Source organism: Rattus rattus, chromosome 3 (assembly GCF_011064425.1).
Source record: "Rattus rattus isolate New Zealand chromosome 3, Rrattus_CSIRO_v1, whole genome shotgun sequence".
In the NCBI taxonomy this organism is placed as follows: Eukaryota; Metazoa; Chordata; class Mammalia; order Rodentia; family Muridae; genus Rattus; species Rattus rattus.
Genome location: NC_046156.1, coordinates 54,281,485 through 54,300,635, shown reverse-complemented (window position 1 = coordinate 54,300,635; position 19,151 = coordinate 54,281,485). Strand labels below are relative to the sequence as shown.

General features: G+C 42.9%; 1 protein-coding gene across 1 annotated transcript in view; it reads right to left on the bottom strand.

Moving 5' to 3' along the window:
* Positions 1 to 18,812, bottom strand: part of Hipk1 (homeodomain interacting protein kinase 1) — a 50,170-nt gene extending 31,358 nt beyond the window's left edge. Inside the window, exons 1-2 of the mRNA XM_032897597.1 lie at positions 18,725 to 18,812; positions 5,780 to 6,857 (exon numbers count right to left, since the gene is read on the bottom strand). Of these exons, the coding sequence (XP_032753488.1) occupies positions 5,780 to 6,855 (1,076 nt within the window). The 5' untranslated portion in view covers positions 6,856 to 6,857; positions 18,725 to 18,812. The remainder of the gene's footprint in view (positions 1 to 5,779; positions 6,858 to 18,724) is intronic.
* Positions 18,813 to 19,151: the final 339 nt, after the last annotated feature.

Sequence of the window (19,151 nt, the reverse complement as noted above, 5' to 3'; positions counted from 1 at the left end):
ATGACTTGCCTAGAATATTTTCCCAAAAGGCATCCTCTACAAGCACTTAAATATCAACATCTTTAGGAAACAGGAAATCTCCAGAGATTCTAAGCCATTTTCTGATCCTTACTTTGAAATAGTAGAAAATCTAGGCCTTTCAAACTCATTCTGCTAGCCAGCTAGAGTAGAACAGCTAATATCAGCTTCTGTAGCATTTGATATGAACTTTTTGTTCACTAAAAACAAACAAACAAACCAAAAAGACAAACAACGAACCAACTCTCATAGCCATCCCCTACTGGGCGCGCTTGTGCAGTCCCGTAATTCCAGCAGGAGGGTCACTGCAAGTGTGAGGCCCACCTGGTCTACAGGTAGCTCTAAGACCTGCCTATAAAAAACAAAACAAAAACAAACAAAGGAGAAAAGTGGTGTGTGATGTTGCAAGTAACTGCAGCCATTTACGACTAATGGAATTTCACAATTCAATTAAATTCCAACCATTATAGTATGTTTTTATGATCACACAAGCCTGAAAGGAACATTAATAAAGCTGAGAATGAGAGTACCCAGAAAAAATATAAAAGCTTTTCTAAAACTGAAAAGAAAAAAGTCTTACTTTCAGTGTGCAGCAACATTAATTTCCAAGTTCATGACAGCACCAGAAATAGCTGGCAGGGCAAATGGACATGGCTTGGCGCCAAAACAAAACTGGGCTGAGAACATTCCGAAGCACGGACTGAGCAGCGGGAGGTTTTAAGTCCCATCTCTTAAGAAGGCAGTTTGAAAAGGTAGATCAGGAGGGAATGGCCAAAACACACAGCTTAACAGTAATTCCAGCTTTTCAAACAACAAAACACGGAAGATTAGGTGGAATCTGGAGTCCTCCAGTCTCCAGGTTCTGGTTGGTTCTGGAATGACAAAAGCAGCTAAGGATTCTGAGACCTCACAAAGACAGCAACACTCCCCGTACACAAAAGGCAAGGACTAAAGAAAACCTCTGGATTTAGCTAATGAAAAGGTATACAGATAAAAGAGGACTGGGGAGGGGTGAGGAAGGCAAGCAGGCAGGCAAAGAAATAAGGGAGAAAAAAAAAGAAAGCTTCAGTGGGTGTTTTCATCACTTGGACCTAAAAATAAAAATGCTCACCTTAACTACTAGGACGTGAGAATGGAGCATTTCTAACAAGCACAAGGCCCTTCCTTGATTTGATGCTTAGCACTAGGAAAACCCTCTATGGACATGAAAGTCCTGGTTCTACTCGCTCATAAGGTGGGCGAGCCAAGCACACAGCTGAGGTCCCAGCACTTAGGAAACAGAAGCAGGAGGGTGAGTTTAAGGCCAGCCCAGCTACAACCGAGATTGTCTCGCAAATAAAGTTAAATTAAAAAAGAGTTAATTTCTCATCTGTTTCGGGTCTAAAATTGTAATAAACATAAGGCAAGAAAAGACTACTCAAGGGTAGGAGAAAGCTAGAGGTGCGACAAACAAGATGGTGTTTATTTCACCACCCCAAAGGGTTACACAGGAAAATACCATCAATTGTCCTGTGACCCCTAGAGCAATGGTTCTCAACCTGTGGGTCATCACCACCTTGGGATCTCATATCAGATCTTACATATATGATATTTTCATTACAATTCATAATAGTAGCAAATTACAGTTATGAAGTAGCAGCAAAATTAATTTTACGGTTGGGGTCACCACAGTGTGAGTAAATGTACTAAAGGGTCAGAGCATTAGGAAGGCTGAGAACTTAGAGGGTACAACCCCATGCTTACAGTACTAACACGAGGGCAAGAGCCAAGTGGCAGAACCAGCCGCCCTGCAGTTCATCTCACTTTCAACTTCTTTCTACTGAAAAGCTCCTCCAAGGTCAGAAAGCCCCAGTTCATTGGCATCCAGAGCAAGCTGAGCACAAATCATTCTCTGGCTGTTTTCACGAACACTCAGTTTCTTTCTTCCCATCTGAGGCACCAAACCTACTTATTTACCAGATTAGAGTTGTTACATAAAGTCCGACTTTCTGCATCTGTGGCTTAAATTGAAACTGTAGTTTCACTGTTGCAGGAAATTAGATTGTTTGTATAGGATAAATTAAGCTATACTTTTCTCTTCTAGGCAGCGTCTGCCCATAAATAACAAAGTGATCTGAGCTTGAAATAAATGCTAGCTAGCTTGTTTAAAAGAGAAAAGCACTGGGACTGTTAGGTGTGGCGAATTTTGGTCCCTAAAACACAAGCCCCAAAGACAGGAGCTCTGCTTGGAGCAGTCAGTGTACATTCAGTAACTAGAGAAACATTTCTAGAGCTTGGATCATTTCGCCATGCCTCTGGCTAACGGTGTGGCAAATTCCTGACAAAGATGCAGTAGCCGAGCATACTTCATCAGGACAACGCAGCCTAAACTTAAAAGTAGCGTAGGAAGGTTGGCTTTGAAGGCAGCTTCACCACCCCAAAGGGTTACACAGAGATTTGCAAAAGACAAGAATATAAGGTGTTAGTGAACTCTGACAACAAAGACCTGAGGACACTTGAGCCCACTGAGGAGAAGTGGGTGCGAGCGAGGGCTGCCTGCACAACCACTCTTCACCTGCCTCAGCCTCAGTATCCAGCACGACTGTGAGACAGCAGAGCATGCAGGTAAATCCAAGCCCAGTCACACATGCTGAGCTGCACGCAGTGATGGTGTGGGAACAGAATCAACTTTTAAGAAGTAAACTTACTTCCTCTTGAAAGTATTCTTACAGCCAACAGTCAAATTTGTAAGATGCTTTGAAGAATACTTTAAAACTTAGGAAACATTTTTTTTCTTTTTTTGTAAAAATCAAAGCCCAAATTAAAAGGATACGGAAAAAGGCCCAAAGACTAGCAACCTAAAACTGAAAATTAGTCACATGGATTGCCAGTTAGAGAAAGTTGTGCAGGATAATCTGTCCCACAAATCACTGAGTCTTTATGTAAAAATCCTGCCAAAAAATAACTTGCATCTCCTTTTGCTCTGCCGTTTTCAGTTTTAAAGCTGCTCGGTTATCTCTGAGAGGACACACAGCTACTGAACACCTGCACACACAAAGAAAACACTCAGCTGACAAGTTCCTGCCACAGCCGGTCCCTCTCACCTCCCCAGTCAAGAGTGGGGCAGCACCAGCCCTTCAACACACCAGTAAGCGTATGGTGCACTTGTACTATATGGGGGGAGGGGAGGGGTACTCAGAGTGGATCAGAAGCAAATGTAGTTGGAGCCTAAATATCCCAAGCCATAAATAAACTGAAGTGAAATTTTCAAAATTAGCCTAGGTGGCCAAGAGCAGCATGAAACCAGAAACCACAGGTCCTCCAAGTTCCTTTCAAGTAAAACAGGTCATGGTTTAATAAAACTATGAAGATTTTTTGAAGTGAGAATGTATTAAAAGACTATCATTAAAATACCAGTACTGCACTACCCCAGGAAATTTGCAATGTCAATGTTATTATTATAAAATTCTGATGTTTTTTTGAAGAAAAAAATAGAAAAATCTATCCTATAGACAGTCATAGAAAATAAAGGACTCAAAAATAAACTCTTAAATATATGGTCAAAGGTACCAAGACCATTCAATGAGGGAACAAGCAAGTTTTAGAGCAAAGGTCATTGTGTGAAGTAAACAATCACATGGAAAAGAATTAAATTCGGCCTCAAGTTAAACAATAAAAGTTGAACAAGGTGCAGTAGCCCATGCCTGCAATCCACTCAGAAGGCTAAGGCAAGAGAAGTGCTGAGTTCAAAGCCAGCCTGAGCTACTGAATGCCAGGCCAACCAGAGTTATATAGCAAAACCTTGTTTCAAAATTAAATAGCTAGATGCAGTAGCTAAAAGTCCAAGACTTGTAGAAGCAAACAGAGTTAAACTACATGATGGTGGATTTGTAACAATGACACCTGACGAATAAACAACAGAAAAAAAGCAGACGAACCAGACTTTACCAAGATTCAGAACACCTGTGTATTACACACTAGCCACAGGTTCAAAATTATAAAAGGGGACAAAATATCTCAAAATCACATCTATTAATGTCTAACAATTTATTTAATTTCTAAAATTTAACAAAACCAACTGAAAATTTGGTCAGAGAAATTAAATGAATCTCTCCAAACAAAGTATAAGGTAGCAATAAAGACACGAAAAACTGTCAGTATCACTAATTAGGAAAATGTAAATCAAAACTACCTGAGACACCGCTTATACTCAAAAGAGAACTACTTTAAAATACATAGAAAATAACAAGTGTTGGAGGAAACAGAGAAACTGGGACTCTCATGTGCTGCTGGTAGGAATGGAAAAGTCTAGTAGATTTTCAAAGCTACTACAATTCCCCAGTCTAGCAAGCCTAGCCCACACTCCACAGGACTGAAAACAAACTGAGATACAGGGACAGCAGCAATGCTCACAGCAGCATCATTCGCAAAGACCAAAGGTGCTAACAGCCCAAGTGCCTATCAACGATGGATAAACAAAATGTGGTAAATACACAATGAAACATTATCTAAGAAGGAATGGCATCCTGATAAGTGCTACAGAATAGATTAACCTCAAAATCCTAAGGTCTAGGGATGGGGCTGGCGAGACAGCTCAGTGGTTGGGAGCACTGGCTGCTTTTCCAGAGGCTGCATCTACATGGCAGCTCACAACCATCTGTAACTCCAGGGTCAGAGGACTGGATTTTGCCTCTCTGGGCACCAGATACACGCTTGGTACACAGACACATACACTGACAAAACACCCATAAACATAAAATAAAAATGAAAACAACAACAACAACAACAACAAAAACAGATAGTAAATCTACTAATCCAAACATCAGGCAGATCTGAGTTCAAGTCCAGTCTGGTCTGTATAGAACCAGGCTAGACAAGGCTACAGTGAGGCCTTGTCTCCAAAAAAGACATCTCCCTCAAAGGAAGAACAGAAAGCCTTTTGTGTTAACTACTTACTCAGCCCTGTATCTATGAACTACATACCCCAACACACACTCTTTTCTTGACTAGACAACTATACGATCAATATTCAATTTATACATTAAATTAAATATCAGATTCTTTAAGAATAACTAAATAAAATAAAAATCTGAAAAATGAGAATATATTTTAAAGCCTTGGTTATAGTACACGCAAAACTGTGAATACAACATCTAAGTACTGTTACAAGAATTTTAATATAATAAAAGGACCTTGTATTAGAAATATTAATCTAGAAATAAAAATCTCTAATGTACTTAGGTCAAGCTATTCTAGGATAACTAAAGTTTAAAATCTTAGAGAATGTTCAAACAGAAGACCGCAGCAGTCATCTAATACAATGTTTGCTATCAAAAAAAAAACCCAAAAAACAAAAAATCAAAAAACAAAAAAACAAAAAAAAACAGAAAAACTGCTTCTAAGGTTAAACCTTAAAGATATTACCAAAACCTTTTACATGCAAAGGTATGAGCTGAGGAAAAGCAAGAGCATCTGTGGAGACTGATCATCTCTGAACAGTCCTTCAAGTGGGGAAAGTTGGGTGTAAAGGTCAAGAATGAACCAGATACTAGCACAATTCAGCCAGTAACCTTCAGAATTAATCTGAGTTATTTGTTAATACTAAATAGGGTTCCAGTAAGAAAGCGCATTACTTATAGGAACTCCACATATACATGTAAGCGGAAACAAATCCTGCTGCCATCTTGGAGTCCAGAAAGAGATGGACTCCTGGGTAGAACAGTTACAGTTCTATGCTCTGCATGTTAAACACAAGGACACATCTCCAGTATTTTGCACTTGCCTGTAGTAGCGTGATTGCAGGTAGGTTGAACATACGGCTTTGGAAACATGACTCGCAGAACCAAAGTCAATGACCTTCACTCGGTAGGGTTGGCGAACTGGATCAACCAGCATGATGTTCTCAGGTTTGAGGTCAGCATGAATCAGACCAAGACTCTTCAGCTTCATCAGGGCTGTGGCCACCTGCTGCAAGATCGGTCTTATGTACTTGAGTGGCAGTGGGCTAAACTTGTTCTGCTTTAGAAAATCATACAAGTTCTGCTCCAACATCTCAAACACAAGGCAGGTATGATTCTTGTGCTGAAAACACTCATAAGATCGGACAAAATTATACTCATCAGCATTCTCACTGCTTAGGCGAGAAAGGATGCTCACTTCGATCTGTCCTTGTCTGGCATAGGAGGGATGGTTCTTCAAGATCTTAATGGCCACAATTTCCTTGGTGCTCCGCTTCCAGCACTTTGCCACCTGTCCAAATGTCCCTCGGCCTAGGAACTCCAAGACTTCATAACTATTGGTCATAGAGCACAGGATCTCATGCTGGACCAGCTGGTAATCCCCTTCTCCGCTAGAACTGCTACTCTTCGTGGTCACAGTGGTGGTTGTGGCAGCAGCACCCACCACAGTTCTGTTTTGCAGCATGAGAGGGGGATGTTCTTCTATGATCTGCACGCTACCGTTGCTGTCAACTTCCTCACTTTTTCTTTTCAATCCACATTTTTGATATGGCTCAAGCAAAGAAACGTTGCTCCTGTGAGTCAGGGTCTGGCTGCTTTGGAAGGTTGCCGTGGCGGCACTGCCTGAGCTGTCAGCAGCTGTTACCACAATATGCTCCACTGCAGGAGCTGGGAGGAGGAGGCCCTGGTCGTAAGCAGGAATATTGAAATTTGCTACCTGGTGAGAGGAGCTGGCTTGCCCTTGTGTAGCTGGGAGGGTTTTGCTGTGGGTATAATATTTGTCGTTGCTGCTCTGTCCTGAAACATCCCAGCCAGAGGGCTCTATTTTCAGTTTCTTCGCACTGCAGAAGGCACTCGACGACACTGATGGAGGGGAAAACACCTGCAGCTGTGATGCCATACCTACGTGGAAAGAAAGGAAGAATGAGACCACACGGGCTCAAGATGCAAAGCTCACCAACAGCATATGAGAACACGTGTAGCTCATATTGCAGTTTCCCTCCTCTCAAAAAACAAAATTCTGTTCTCCAACACTAGGAAAGATTACTACTGACCAAAAGAAATCAAGCAGGTAATGACAAGGGTAGAGAGTTTTCTTCTGAAGAAGAAAACTTTCTACAGAAAGTTACTCTTAGAACAAGATGGGATCCGGTGGTAGGATTGCTCAGTGCTTTGCTGACAAGCCCAACAACCTGAGTTTTCTTCCCAGACACCCATGGTGGAAGGAGACAGGTGACTCCCACAAGTTGTCCTATGGCCTCCACAGTCTCACCATGACATACCCATCAGGTATGTGAAATCATGCTGGACTACACAGTGAGTCAAAGAAGAGAGGGGAGGGAGGGGAGGGGGGAGGAAGGAAGGAGGAGGGAGGAGGGAGGGAGGGAGGAGAGAGAGAGAGAGAGAGAGAGAGAGAGAGAGAGAGAGAGAGAGAGAGAAGATAAAAGGAGGTGAGAACGGTCCCACTGTCCTGAATATCCCACAGATCCCGCAAGTTCAGTAAGCCAAAAAAAAACTACATTAAATGAATAAAGTCCAACCATCCAGCACAGAACACACACTCATCTGCTCTCTTCTTGTCATTAGGACCTTCAGAGACCTTGAGGCTCAACTATAAACCCCTTCCCTAGCCCTACACTTTCCCTCTTTTCAGTAATTATAACCTAGCATGTCATTTGCCAAAAAAGAGAAAAAGAAAAAATCTAAAAAAATTCTATCTCAAATCCAGACTCCTCTTCTAGCCTCCTTTTTCTACCCTTCCCACCAAATCTACAAATCTTATCCAAATCTTATCTTATGCCCACTTGATTATAAGAATAGACACCTTAAATTCAGCATGTTCAAAATTAAATGTACAAGCCTCCACTCCACCCTCAATCTTCTATGTCACTTATGGAATACACCAAACACCCAGTCACGCAAGCCACAAACCAGGGAGCAACTGCTTCCTCATCAGTCAACCGCAACAGCCATAGCCATCTCTCAGAGCTCTTGGGAGAATGCAGCTATGTAACACAGGCGCAGTGGCAGCTCCTGGCACACACTCATTATGAGGACTCACTCTTCTCCCTTCCTTCACAAACTACTACTTGGCTGAACTAAGTATAGTTCAAGTCAGCCATTTTTCCACCATGCTAGTTCACAATGCAAGCAGCCTCTTGGAACTGCCTGAAACACTCAAGGGATTCTTTGCTGCTATTTGTTGCTGGGGCTGTTTTCTGTTTTGTTTGTAAGGCAGGACCTTTAGCATCCAAGCTGCACTCAAGCTTGCTATATGTATGTAGCTGCGGAGGGCGTGAGCTTTGACATCGTTGCTTTCGTGGCTTTAAGCAGCAGGCTAGATAACTGTCTTTTCCTAACTTCTTAATCTCTTCCGTTTCCCCAGAAGTTTTCCATTACTTGGGCATTAAATCTAAAGATCTTCAAAACAGATCTTGTGTGCAGGCCTTTAATCTCAACTACTCAAGAGGTTAAGAGATGGGGTTTGGGATTTAGCTCAGTGGTAGAGCGCTTACCTAGGAAGCGCAAGGCCCTGGGTTCGGTCCCCAGCTCCGAAAAAAAGAACCCAAAAAAAAAAAAAAAAAAAGGGTTAAGAGACAGGAGAATCACAAGGTGAAGGCAAGCTACAGGCTGAATTTAAGGCCAATCTGAGTAACTTAGAGAGAGACCCTGATTTAAAATAAGGTTGAAAGACATTAACAGGAAAGGGTGGGTGTGGCGGTAGCTGAGGATATAACTCAGCAGTAGAATGCGAGCTTAGCTTGTATTGCTTAACATGTACAAAGCATTGATACATGGCCTGGGTATAAAAATGTTCACCAAGAGGCTAGGAAAATGGCTTCATCAGTAGGGTGATGAGGACCTGAGTTAAGACCCCATGCACCCACATAAAAAAGCCAGGCACAGCAAAATGCACCTGTAACCCAACATGGGGAGATGGAGCCAGGCTCCTGAGGTAGCCATCCAGTCCAGCTGAAGCAGCAGGTCAGTGAGACCCTGTCTCAAAAAAATAGATGGAGAGCAACTGAGCAAGACACATGGCAGCCACCTCTAGCCTACACGCACTCACCTGTACCTGCAAACACACAAATGTGCACGCAGACTTAAAACCCTCTCCAAAACCTCTCAAAATGTCCCTGCTCACCAGCATCCCCACTCTGACTGTCTCCTGCCTCGGCCTCTGGAGGGCTGAGGTTACAGGCATATGTATGCCACTATCCCCTTAGTTCCCGAAAAGCAACTCCGTGTCCTCTGTACATCAGGCTCCTAACACAAAACTCCTCCCTCCCTCCCTCCCTCCCTCCCCCCCCCCTCCCTCTCTCTTTCTCCCCCAACCCAACATTTCACCCACCCACAGCCACCACAGCCATCCCTCCCACTATAAATTTACTGTCACAATATAAATTCCAGAGGATAGAGTCCTTCTGTTTGCCTCTTCACTTTATCACCCAGACCCTCCCAGAGGCTATCACTGTAATATAAACACAATATTGCTGGAAGAGACGTACTCCTGCCACCAACTTCATTACCAGCACTATCACTGTCACTCATGCAAACTGTAGTATTTCCAAATGTTTGGCTTTGGTTTTTCCCCTTTACTCGTCCTGTTTCATTTGCATGGTTCTTAAGATATGGGTGAAGTGTCCGCCTCAGCCCACGTGGTACAATTTTACAAGTCATAAGAAAATAAATGTACAATTGGAAAGGAAGGAAACATGACAAAGGATGTTACAGAACATCAAAAAGCACTGTGTAGGGCTAGAGCTGAGGTCTGGAATAGCGTTTGCCCAGAATGCACAGGGCCTTGGACTTGATCCCTGGCACTGCACATAGGGAAGAAGGGGGGAGGGGCAAATGTGCACTTCTTTGTGCCTGATCACAACTTAAAGCTCTCTGCAATGGAGTCAGTCAGCTGCAAAGAAAAAATGTCTTCAACCTTCAATGTTTAAAATGGTGCAAGGATTTACTCTAAGCAAGAGGCTCCATAATTTATATGAACCTGAAGGAGAAAAAAAAGCACAAATTAAAAGCTAAGGCCAGTGCACTTCAACTTACAAGGCCATTAATATGCAAAGCATTTTGGCCTACTTACATCACCTATGTAAACCCAAATATAAAAGAAAACCTGAAACCAAGTAGTTCCTTTACTAAATTTACCTATTAAAATACATGCAAAGTATTGCATGCCACATAAAATTGAGCCAGACTAAAAAAAAGTAGGTAAATCATCCAATTTGTTTTCCCTACTGAAATAGAAATTTAACAATTCAACCAAAAACATGGAGTACAATATTTATGCAATATAAAATTTACAGTTTGCAGCAACTACAAAAGGACAGAGGTTTAGGTAGTACATATTTGTAATCCTTGAACTTGAAAAGCAGGGCAGGAGAATCAGTAGTTCAAGGCTAGCCTTGATCATTGTGAAACCAGTATAGGCTTTATGACCCTACCTAAAAGAAAAATGACAAGGCAATAAAGTCATACTGGAAAGAACTCACAAAATATCCTTTTATTTATTGTTTCCGTCTTTTAAAACAGTTTCTCACAGAGTGCAGGCCAGCCTCAAACTTACGATGTACCCCAGGATGACCTTGAACTCCTGTTCCTCCTCCCTCTACCTTCTGAATGCAGGATTCACAGGCATGCACCACCACTCTTGGCCAAATTTTTTTGTAATGTTCACAACTAGGTAGCCTTTAATATTTATTACACCTTGGGGCTGGAGAGATGGTTAAGAGCACTGATTACTCTTCCAGAGGTCCTGAGTTTAATTCCCAGCAACCACATGGTGGCTCACAACCATCTGTAATGGTATCTGGTACCCTCTTCTGGTGTGTCAGAAGACAGCTACTGTATACGTATATATAATAAATCCTTTTAAAAACATTACATCTTTAGAATGATGTTATAACCACCTTTTGACCCTGTAACAAAATTGCAAATACTAATGACTCAACATCACCGGAAAGAGAGAGGGAAAGAGAACATGTTCTACAACATTTTGAATATAACTTACTCAGAAAAACAAACCTAATCCATGCAAGGCAAAAACAAAGCAAAACAAACAAACAAACAAACAAAAAGAAAGAAAGAAAGAAAACCAAAAACAAACAAACAAACAAACAAAAAAAACCAACCAGAATTTCACTAGCTTTTGTCACAGGTACATATTTTTTTACCACTAAGACTCCATGTAGCTGACACTCACTCAGACCTCAGTAACAAGGTGAGAAGAAAACACAGAATCAGAATGGCCTAGAAAAACCAACACTGTTATTTATACTCACTCTGAAATGAGACTTTAGACCATTTCTAGGCACAGATACTGCCCCACAAATCTGCCTTTGCAAATGAGAATCAATTCTCTTCCTAGGTAAGATTTCCCAAAAACTATGGGGCGGAATTATCAGCTGTGGATATTTTTCTGTGTAGAATGCACTGTTAAACAAACCACAAACTTCTCAATGCACATGAAGGTAGCTCCCAATAAATCAAATGCTATTTCTAACTTCCCAAAATGTTTCACCTCTTGGATCTAGTAATAAACAAAGTTTCATTTCAAAATTTACTTTCCAATAACAACTGATGTGATGTAATAACGAATTTGCTCCCTGAAATAATCCCAACTAGAATTAACAGGCAAAGACTGGTTAGTGTGTGTGTTTACTACTCAAGAGAGCTGGACCGTGCTGGGATGAAAGGCTTTCAGACATGGTTATTTAAGAGCTTCTCTATTCTGTGGCATATACTCCACACTGCAATTACTATAGGTAGGTGATCTTGCCACAAGGAGTTAACAAATTATAACACTGCATGGAATGGTTTGGTACCACAGCAAAGATAATCATCTTTTCAAAGCTTCTGTCCTCTTTCATCAAGACAGGGTTTCTTCTGTGTTAGCCCTGAGTGTCCTAAGACTCACTCTGTAGACAAAACTAGCCCCAAACTCAAAGATCCCCCTGCTCTGCCTCCCAAGTGCTGAGTAAAGGCATATATAACTTCCATTCCCCACCCCCACCCCACCCCCATGTACCTATAATAAATTCATGCTGCTTTTGTTCATGTTATCTTTCCCCTCTGGCACAGTTTAACAACCGATGACCTAAATAACCTAAAACCAATATTTTATTTTGAGTTCTCCCAGTCATCGGTCCTGGCTTAGTTCAGGAAGTATATATTCTCCAATATACACTTGATACACATTCGTAACATTAGACAGGTAAGAAAAAGAACATGCTTTAATGTGTTTATTACTTATATTATTAGTGAGTGTATATTACAGGATATTTGATCACATTTGTGAAGACTAAGATTGTGTTGTTTACTGGAAAAACCTGTTTCTAGTTGTGGTGTAGCTCAGCCCTTAGCACAGAACTTCAATCCCTTTGGCTGTAAGATAGACAGGTCTTTAGTACACACCTTTAATCTCAAACAATGAAGGTCAAATTAGTGTGTAGAAGGAAGCAGAGATGTTTGAAAGTGGTGTCTAATTGAGTTGCAGATCAGAGAAAGAAAATCCAACTCTTACAAGAAGAAAGGAAAGGGAAGCTACTTAAGAGTGCAGTGCAGAGAGGAGGCAGGCTGTTTTACCAGGAGTTTTACAAAGACAGACTGAAGAGAGAACAAGCCAGACACAGGTAAAGACAAAGTATGCAGAGAATGAGAAGGGGCCAGAAGATAGAACGGATTGCTAGAGTTTGAGGTCAAGCCGAGGTCAGAGGTCAAGAGAGAGACGGGCCAGATTGGATCAGTCAGCTTGGAGAGGAGTTGGAGGCAGAATAGCTAAGCTCACCAGCCAGCCAGAAGTCAGAAAGAACAAGAAAGGTGAGCTGTAAGTCTTGTGGGTGCATTCACCTACACACATAAAAGTAAATAAAAATTTATCTTGAAAATCCTTTTGCTAGAGACCTAACTACCTTTCACTGCACTTGGCTTCCTCCCGCTTGCCTGTACTACTTGCTTAAAACTTAAATTCCGAACTACCTAACAGCCTAACTGTATTCCCCAAATTATACTCTTAAGCACTTGTCAGTGCTCGCTTTTCCAACTCATTCTTCACTTCCTAGGCTGCTTTAAAAATGCACATCTGGAAAAATAATAAACATCTGTCCCACCATTTAAGCCTTCATGATAAAGTCTGAAAGCGCTCTCTCTCTTTTTATTAGCGGACCTTCTAAGGTCTGACCTACGGTTACTTTTGTGGATTTGTTTTATCCACTCTTTTCCCAGGGCACCCTCTCTTGAGTTTCAGTGCTTGGAAGAATGTGTGGGCCTGGACTTCTCCAGCCCAAGTCCCTCCATATGTAATGCGCTCGCTCTTCCCGAACGGAACTGAACTTCCCTTCTTGGCCTTTGCTTTTCCTAATGTCTACCTTCCCTAGGCCCCACGTAAATCTCAGTTGAGTGTGGTAGGGCTTGTTAATTTGTATAAAAATCTACTTTCTCCTTTATGAGGCACATGGCTAGACTATGTTGATCAGTCTTCCTCACCAGTTGAGAACAATGCATAAATAAGGCTATGAGAGATCCAAGCTTCTACCCTGAGATGACCCCCAAGTAATGGTAGAGTAACAAGCTGGAGGAAGCACGGGTCTGTGAGTGGCCACGCAGCAGAGAGCAGATTAGTGAACTGGGATACCACTTTGACATAAAACATTCACAATTAGGCTGTTACATAAAACAAACCATTTTTCTCCTACTAGATTATTTAGCCAGACAAAAATCTGAGAAGTCTTCAGTAGGGCTAACTGATAGTAGGCGAGGCTCCCGAAAGGCTCCCACAGCTCACACTACTTCCTGTAGTCCTGTTTAGTTAACTTAGTCCCTTAACCAGCATATACCGAGGACCTGGTTGCCTGTCTACTAGGAAGTGTTCTAGACACAAGAGACACAGCGATATTCGAGATATGCAACTAGTGATAAGGTATGAAGAAAACACAATATAATCTATAGTAGAGATGGTGGTCAAGGAAATACTCATATGGTGTTGGCATTTAAACCAAGATTTAAATGATACCAAGGACCGTTAGTACACAGAACACAAGAATGGAAAAAGCAGATGCAGAACCCAAAGAGGCAAGCAGGGGTAGTTTCCATAACTGGGGGCCTCTCTTCAGACTTAGTTATTTAAAAGCTGACTTCTGGAGATGGATGTGGAAGTCAGTCAGCTCCATGGCTCACTTGTTCCTCCTGCAGATGCCCCAGGCTCAGTTCCCAGGACTCACATGGTGGCTCACAACCATCTGTAACTCCAGTTGTGGGGATCCTGTCACTCTCCTCCGGTACCAGGTATACACATGGTACATATTCACATGCAAGCAAAACACTGAGACACATAAATAAAACTAAGAAAGAAAACATTTTAAAAGTGACTTCCAGTCCAGTGAGATAGCTGAGCAGATTAATCCCCAGAACCACAGTAGAAGAGAGCTGTCCGCTGACGTGTGTGTGTGTGTATGTGTGTGTGCATGTGTGTGTGCATGCATGTGTGTATGTGTGTTTATGTGTGTGTGTGTATGTGTGTATGTGTATGTGTGTGTGTATGCGTGTGCGTGCATGTATAAAATAATCTAAAATGTAAAATCCAGCTTCTTTCTCAAGTTTAAATTCTGTAAGTATAATCTTCAATAGCAGGGTAGTGAGATATTATAGTTATTTTTCTCTTTTTCTTTTCTGCAGCACTAGTTCCCATCATAATGGATGCCATACAGTATGTGCCAACTACTTCCTAATATGACTGACTATAAAGAGATCACTCTACTGCTCCATACATAAATGTAAGGGAATCTCAGTCTATAATAAAATATTACTGTTCTTAACATAGTAACACAGAAGCAAAAAACTAGACTTAAACCCTGAAGAGCAGCATTTGTATAACAGGTTTGCCACCCTTGCAGTACATGTGGGCCTGCATGTTACCAGTGAGTTTCCCGACTGGTATTGCAAACTGGGCGTGGAGAGGTGGCACCAGCTGCCAGGAAAGCATCTATAGCTCTGTGTATCTTCAGCCATTTAAAAGTGCTCTGATGGTTCTGTAAACTGACTAAAGGATGCTTTCCTTCTAGGCAAGGTGGTTTCCCAAGTTTCAATACCTGCTTAGACTGGTTCTGCATAACAAATATATAGCAATAAAACAAAAGAAGGGTATTAGGAAAAGGTATTGTTTTACTATGTATATAAGATACGGTCAACAATGTTTATAAAGTTTGAAATAAAATGATACCACTAAGAGTTTCCAGCCTAAGAGCAAAATCAAATTAACAAGTAGAGATTGCTATAAAACACAAATAATACCAAGTGAGGGCCCTGTTCAGATCAGCCAGCAAAGATCTAAAGGAAGCATGACTTAAATGAGGTAACAATGGTTTGGCAGATGGAGGAACACCCAGGATCTTCAAAAAAAAAAAAAAAAAAAAAAAAAAAATGAGGTGAATTTTGCCAGACTGCAGGGGATATGGAAAATGAGTGACTGTGTAGAGGAAAGAAATGTATTTGACTGGAGAAAAGTAGAAGAAAAACAAAACAAAACCATACTGGACTTTTATAGCTACTTTTAAAAGAGTCTTAAATCCCTAATTCTAAAGTGGAAAAAAAGGAAAACTCAAAAAGACCAAATTAGTTTTACCCAGAGCTAATGAACAAAATGCTGGCTCCTTTCACTAAGTAACAAAGAAAATATAGAACCAGGTGCCTTTAAAGAATCCAAAGGTGTGGGGTTGGGGATTTGGCTCAGTGGTAGAGCGCTTGCCTAGCAACCGCAAGGCCCTGGGTTCGGTCCCCAGCTCCGAAAAAGAGAAAAAAAAAAAAGAATCCAAAGGTGTGGGGAGGCTGGAGAGATGGCTCAGCGGTTAAGAGCACTGCTCTTCCAGAGGTCCTGAGTTCAATTCCCAGCACCCACATGGTGGCTCACAACCATTTGTGATGGGATCTGGCGCCCTCTTCTGGTGTGTCTGAAGACAGCTACAGTGTTCTCAAATAAGAATCCAAAGGTACCCTCGATATCCACAGTTCCCATAGAAGGCTCAAGTGATATGGCACCCAAAAGAAAACAAGATAAAATGAAATGAAACTATAAAAGGCACTAGAGGACCAGCAAAATGGCTCATTGGATAAAGGCACTTGCTGCTAAACCTGAAAGAATGAGTTTATCCCCTGGACCCACATTAGAGAAAACCAGTTCCTGCAATTTTCCTAAACACACACACACACACACACACACACACACACACACACACACAATGTAATACACTACTGAGAAATATATTATGCTGCATATACTAGCTGAATTTCTACAACTAAAAAAAGACAAAATCAAAACCAAAAATAGACCCATACCAGGCACCAGGGAGTTTCAGTAAAGCTGAGGGGGGACCACCCCTTCAGCTCAGGAGTGAGGCCAAGCCTGGTCAACAGAGCATTAGCCTGTGTTCTTCGCAACAAATAACAAAAGAAATCAAATTAAGTGTTAGTTCAGGGAAATGATTTGAATAACTTGTGTCCAAAATGGCATGAATTGTAAGAGAAGAAACCGAAGAAACCGGCTAGGAAGTAGTAAGGGGAAGGCCTGTAACAAAAACACAGATTGTTGTCACAGTCAAAAAAGGGCAGTTGACAGACCAGGCTGCTCAGGCTTACAAAATTATTCAAATTGCAAAAGAACCAATTAAAATACAAAAGTAACAAGCTGCACAAGTTCCAAGTGTAAGAAGTTCACAGGCAGGTTTGGCTCACGGATCTCTACCAACAAACCACCAATAGTTCTGTGCTTATAAAAACAAAAACAAAGAAGGAAAGAATTGTTTTCCGGAGAAATGTGAACTCTGACTTTTTTTTCAAGAGGAAGATCTGGTTTGATTTTAAATCTCATTACCGATCAGCTTGCTCTAAAATCTGTAAAACACAATATCCAGAGATCAGCTGATCAGGAGGCTATCACAAACGACCTGGCAACCAGAGCCAACATTTTTGTCTGCTGCTTTACCGGTTTGGCAGCCTCTAGCTTCAATCTCAAAAACTTTACCAAAATATCCTTCAAGCCAAGAAGAGTATCTCTTTTTTTTGGGGGGGGGGTGTCAGGGGGTTCGTTGGTTTGATTTTTTTGAGACAGGGTTTCTCTGTGTAGCCCTAGCTGTTCTGGAACTTGCTCTGTAGACCCAGACTGGCCTTGAACTCAGATCCTCCTGCCTCTGCCTCCTAAGTGCTGGGATTAAATGCTTGTGATGACAAGAAAAGTATCTAAAAGCCTCCATCATATTGCAACACAGAATCCTGAGAAAATTACATGCAAAAGACTCAAAATAACAAGCAGAATAAGAATGATTAGGTAAGGGGTTGGGGATTTAGCTCAGTGGTAGAGTGCTTGCCTAGGAAGCGCAAGGCCCTGGGTTCGGTCCCCAGCTCCAAAAAAAAAAAAAAAAAAAGAACGATTAGGTAAAATGAGTTGTTAGGTTTTTAAATGTTTTACAGGAAGCTTTAGGCTTTTAAGTAACAAAAAAAAAAAAAAAAAAAAAAAAAAAAAAAGGCAATGGTTTGCATTCTCTATAATCTTAGGAAAAAAAAAAAAAAAAAAAAAAAAAAAACCTACAGACCATGAATCAAAAATAGCTTTACACAAGCAAGAGCAAAATTGTAGGTTTTGCTGAGGCCATCCGCCACTTAATTTAACCCCACTCCATCTAGAGCAGGAAGCCGCGCTGCTGTTTTCATCAGTTACTAGGAAACAAGATAAAGGGCGGACTGGGGCAACCGAGTCTACACTTGAAACTAGTATGTGGCAGCATTACACTACTGAGAATTCTCAAAGTGTCACTAAAGAGACATCTTATCTACAACTGAGTCACTGGTTATGTAGAAAAAAAGATTTACTTACTGGAGCTTGCCCCCACCCCCCTTTCCCGCTTCCCGTCCCAGTAGCCATCCCCGAACAGGAAAGAAAACGCGCCCAGCATAAACACACAGGCCATTGCTCACGGTTCGTCACCACAACAAACTGGAGGCTAGACCAACGCTCCAGGAGACCAAGTTTCAGGTCTCGGTTGCCAAACACAAAAGGGGGACTCTGCCCTACAGAACTGTTTATAGTGTGGGTCCTAAGCAAAGACTTTTGGTTGTCTCCATCTTTTCTTTTAATGTTTTGGATTTTGTTGTTCTTGGCTTTTAAAGTAACGACGGGCTGCAAAAGTTTCCCTTTGAAAAAAGACCTCTAGCTTTGCCTTGCAGAGATAAACATATAGGTGGACTGGTCCCCACATAGCCTTACCACCATCACAAATTATATACTCAAAGATTACAGAACACGAACCAAGAGAACAGAAAAGCTTCCATACCAACCCGACCAAAACGATTTTCTCTAGATGCGGTTTCACAGTCCCCAAAGGCACAAATACGCCCGAACTACAGCTACAGGCAGTGGGGTGACATGCACACGCATAAGCTTTACACAGAGAACCTGCCACCGCAGCCTGCGGTTGGGATGGGGACCCGTACGATGGGGAGATGCCAGACGGACCCTGTCACCTGGGGACAACAGCAGGATCCGGAGGGAAAGGCAGGAGGCAGGGGGAGTTGCCCATTTTCCCCGGCACGCAGTCTTGTCCGGCCGCTCGCGGCCAGGCAGCAAGACGGGGCGCCCAGGGCCGCGCAGGGCCTGGCCAGAGAGGCGCCCCGCGCAAGCCGGCTACCCCAGGGAGTCCGCGGCTCTCCCGTCCCACCTCGGGGCACCGACCCCCGCAGTCCACGGCCCCAGCCCCTCGCCGAGCCAGACTCACCGCCGGTGTGTGTAGTTCTCAGCCTCGAGTCGGGGCCGCCGCGAGGAGGCGGCGGAGGAGACGCGATCCGGGGCCCCGCCGCCGGGTCATCATACCCCCCGCACGAGCCGGCCCGGGCCCCGGCCCCCGCCCCCCGGAGCCGTCCCCGCGCCCGTCCTGCGGCCGGAGCCTCGCCAGCCTCCCGCCTGCCCTGCCACCCGGCCCCTTCCCGCCGCCGCCGCCGCCGCCTCAGCGCCGAGCGCTCCCGCCTCGGCCTCCCCTGCGGTCCGGGGCCACGGCCCGGCCCTTCGCTCCGCAGCCGCCGTTGTCACCAGACCCGACAAGTGGAACCCCGAGCAACTGCCTTCATCCCGACGGCCCCGCCTCGCCGGAACCATTCAGCCACCTAGCGCCATGACACCTACTGAGGCGGAAGTGCGGAGGAGCG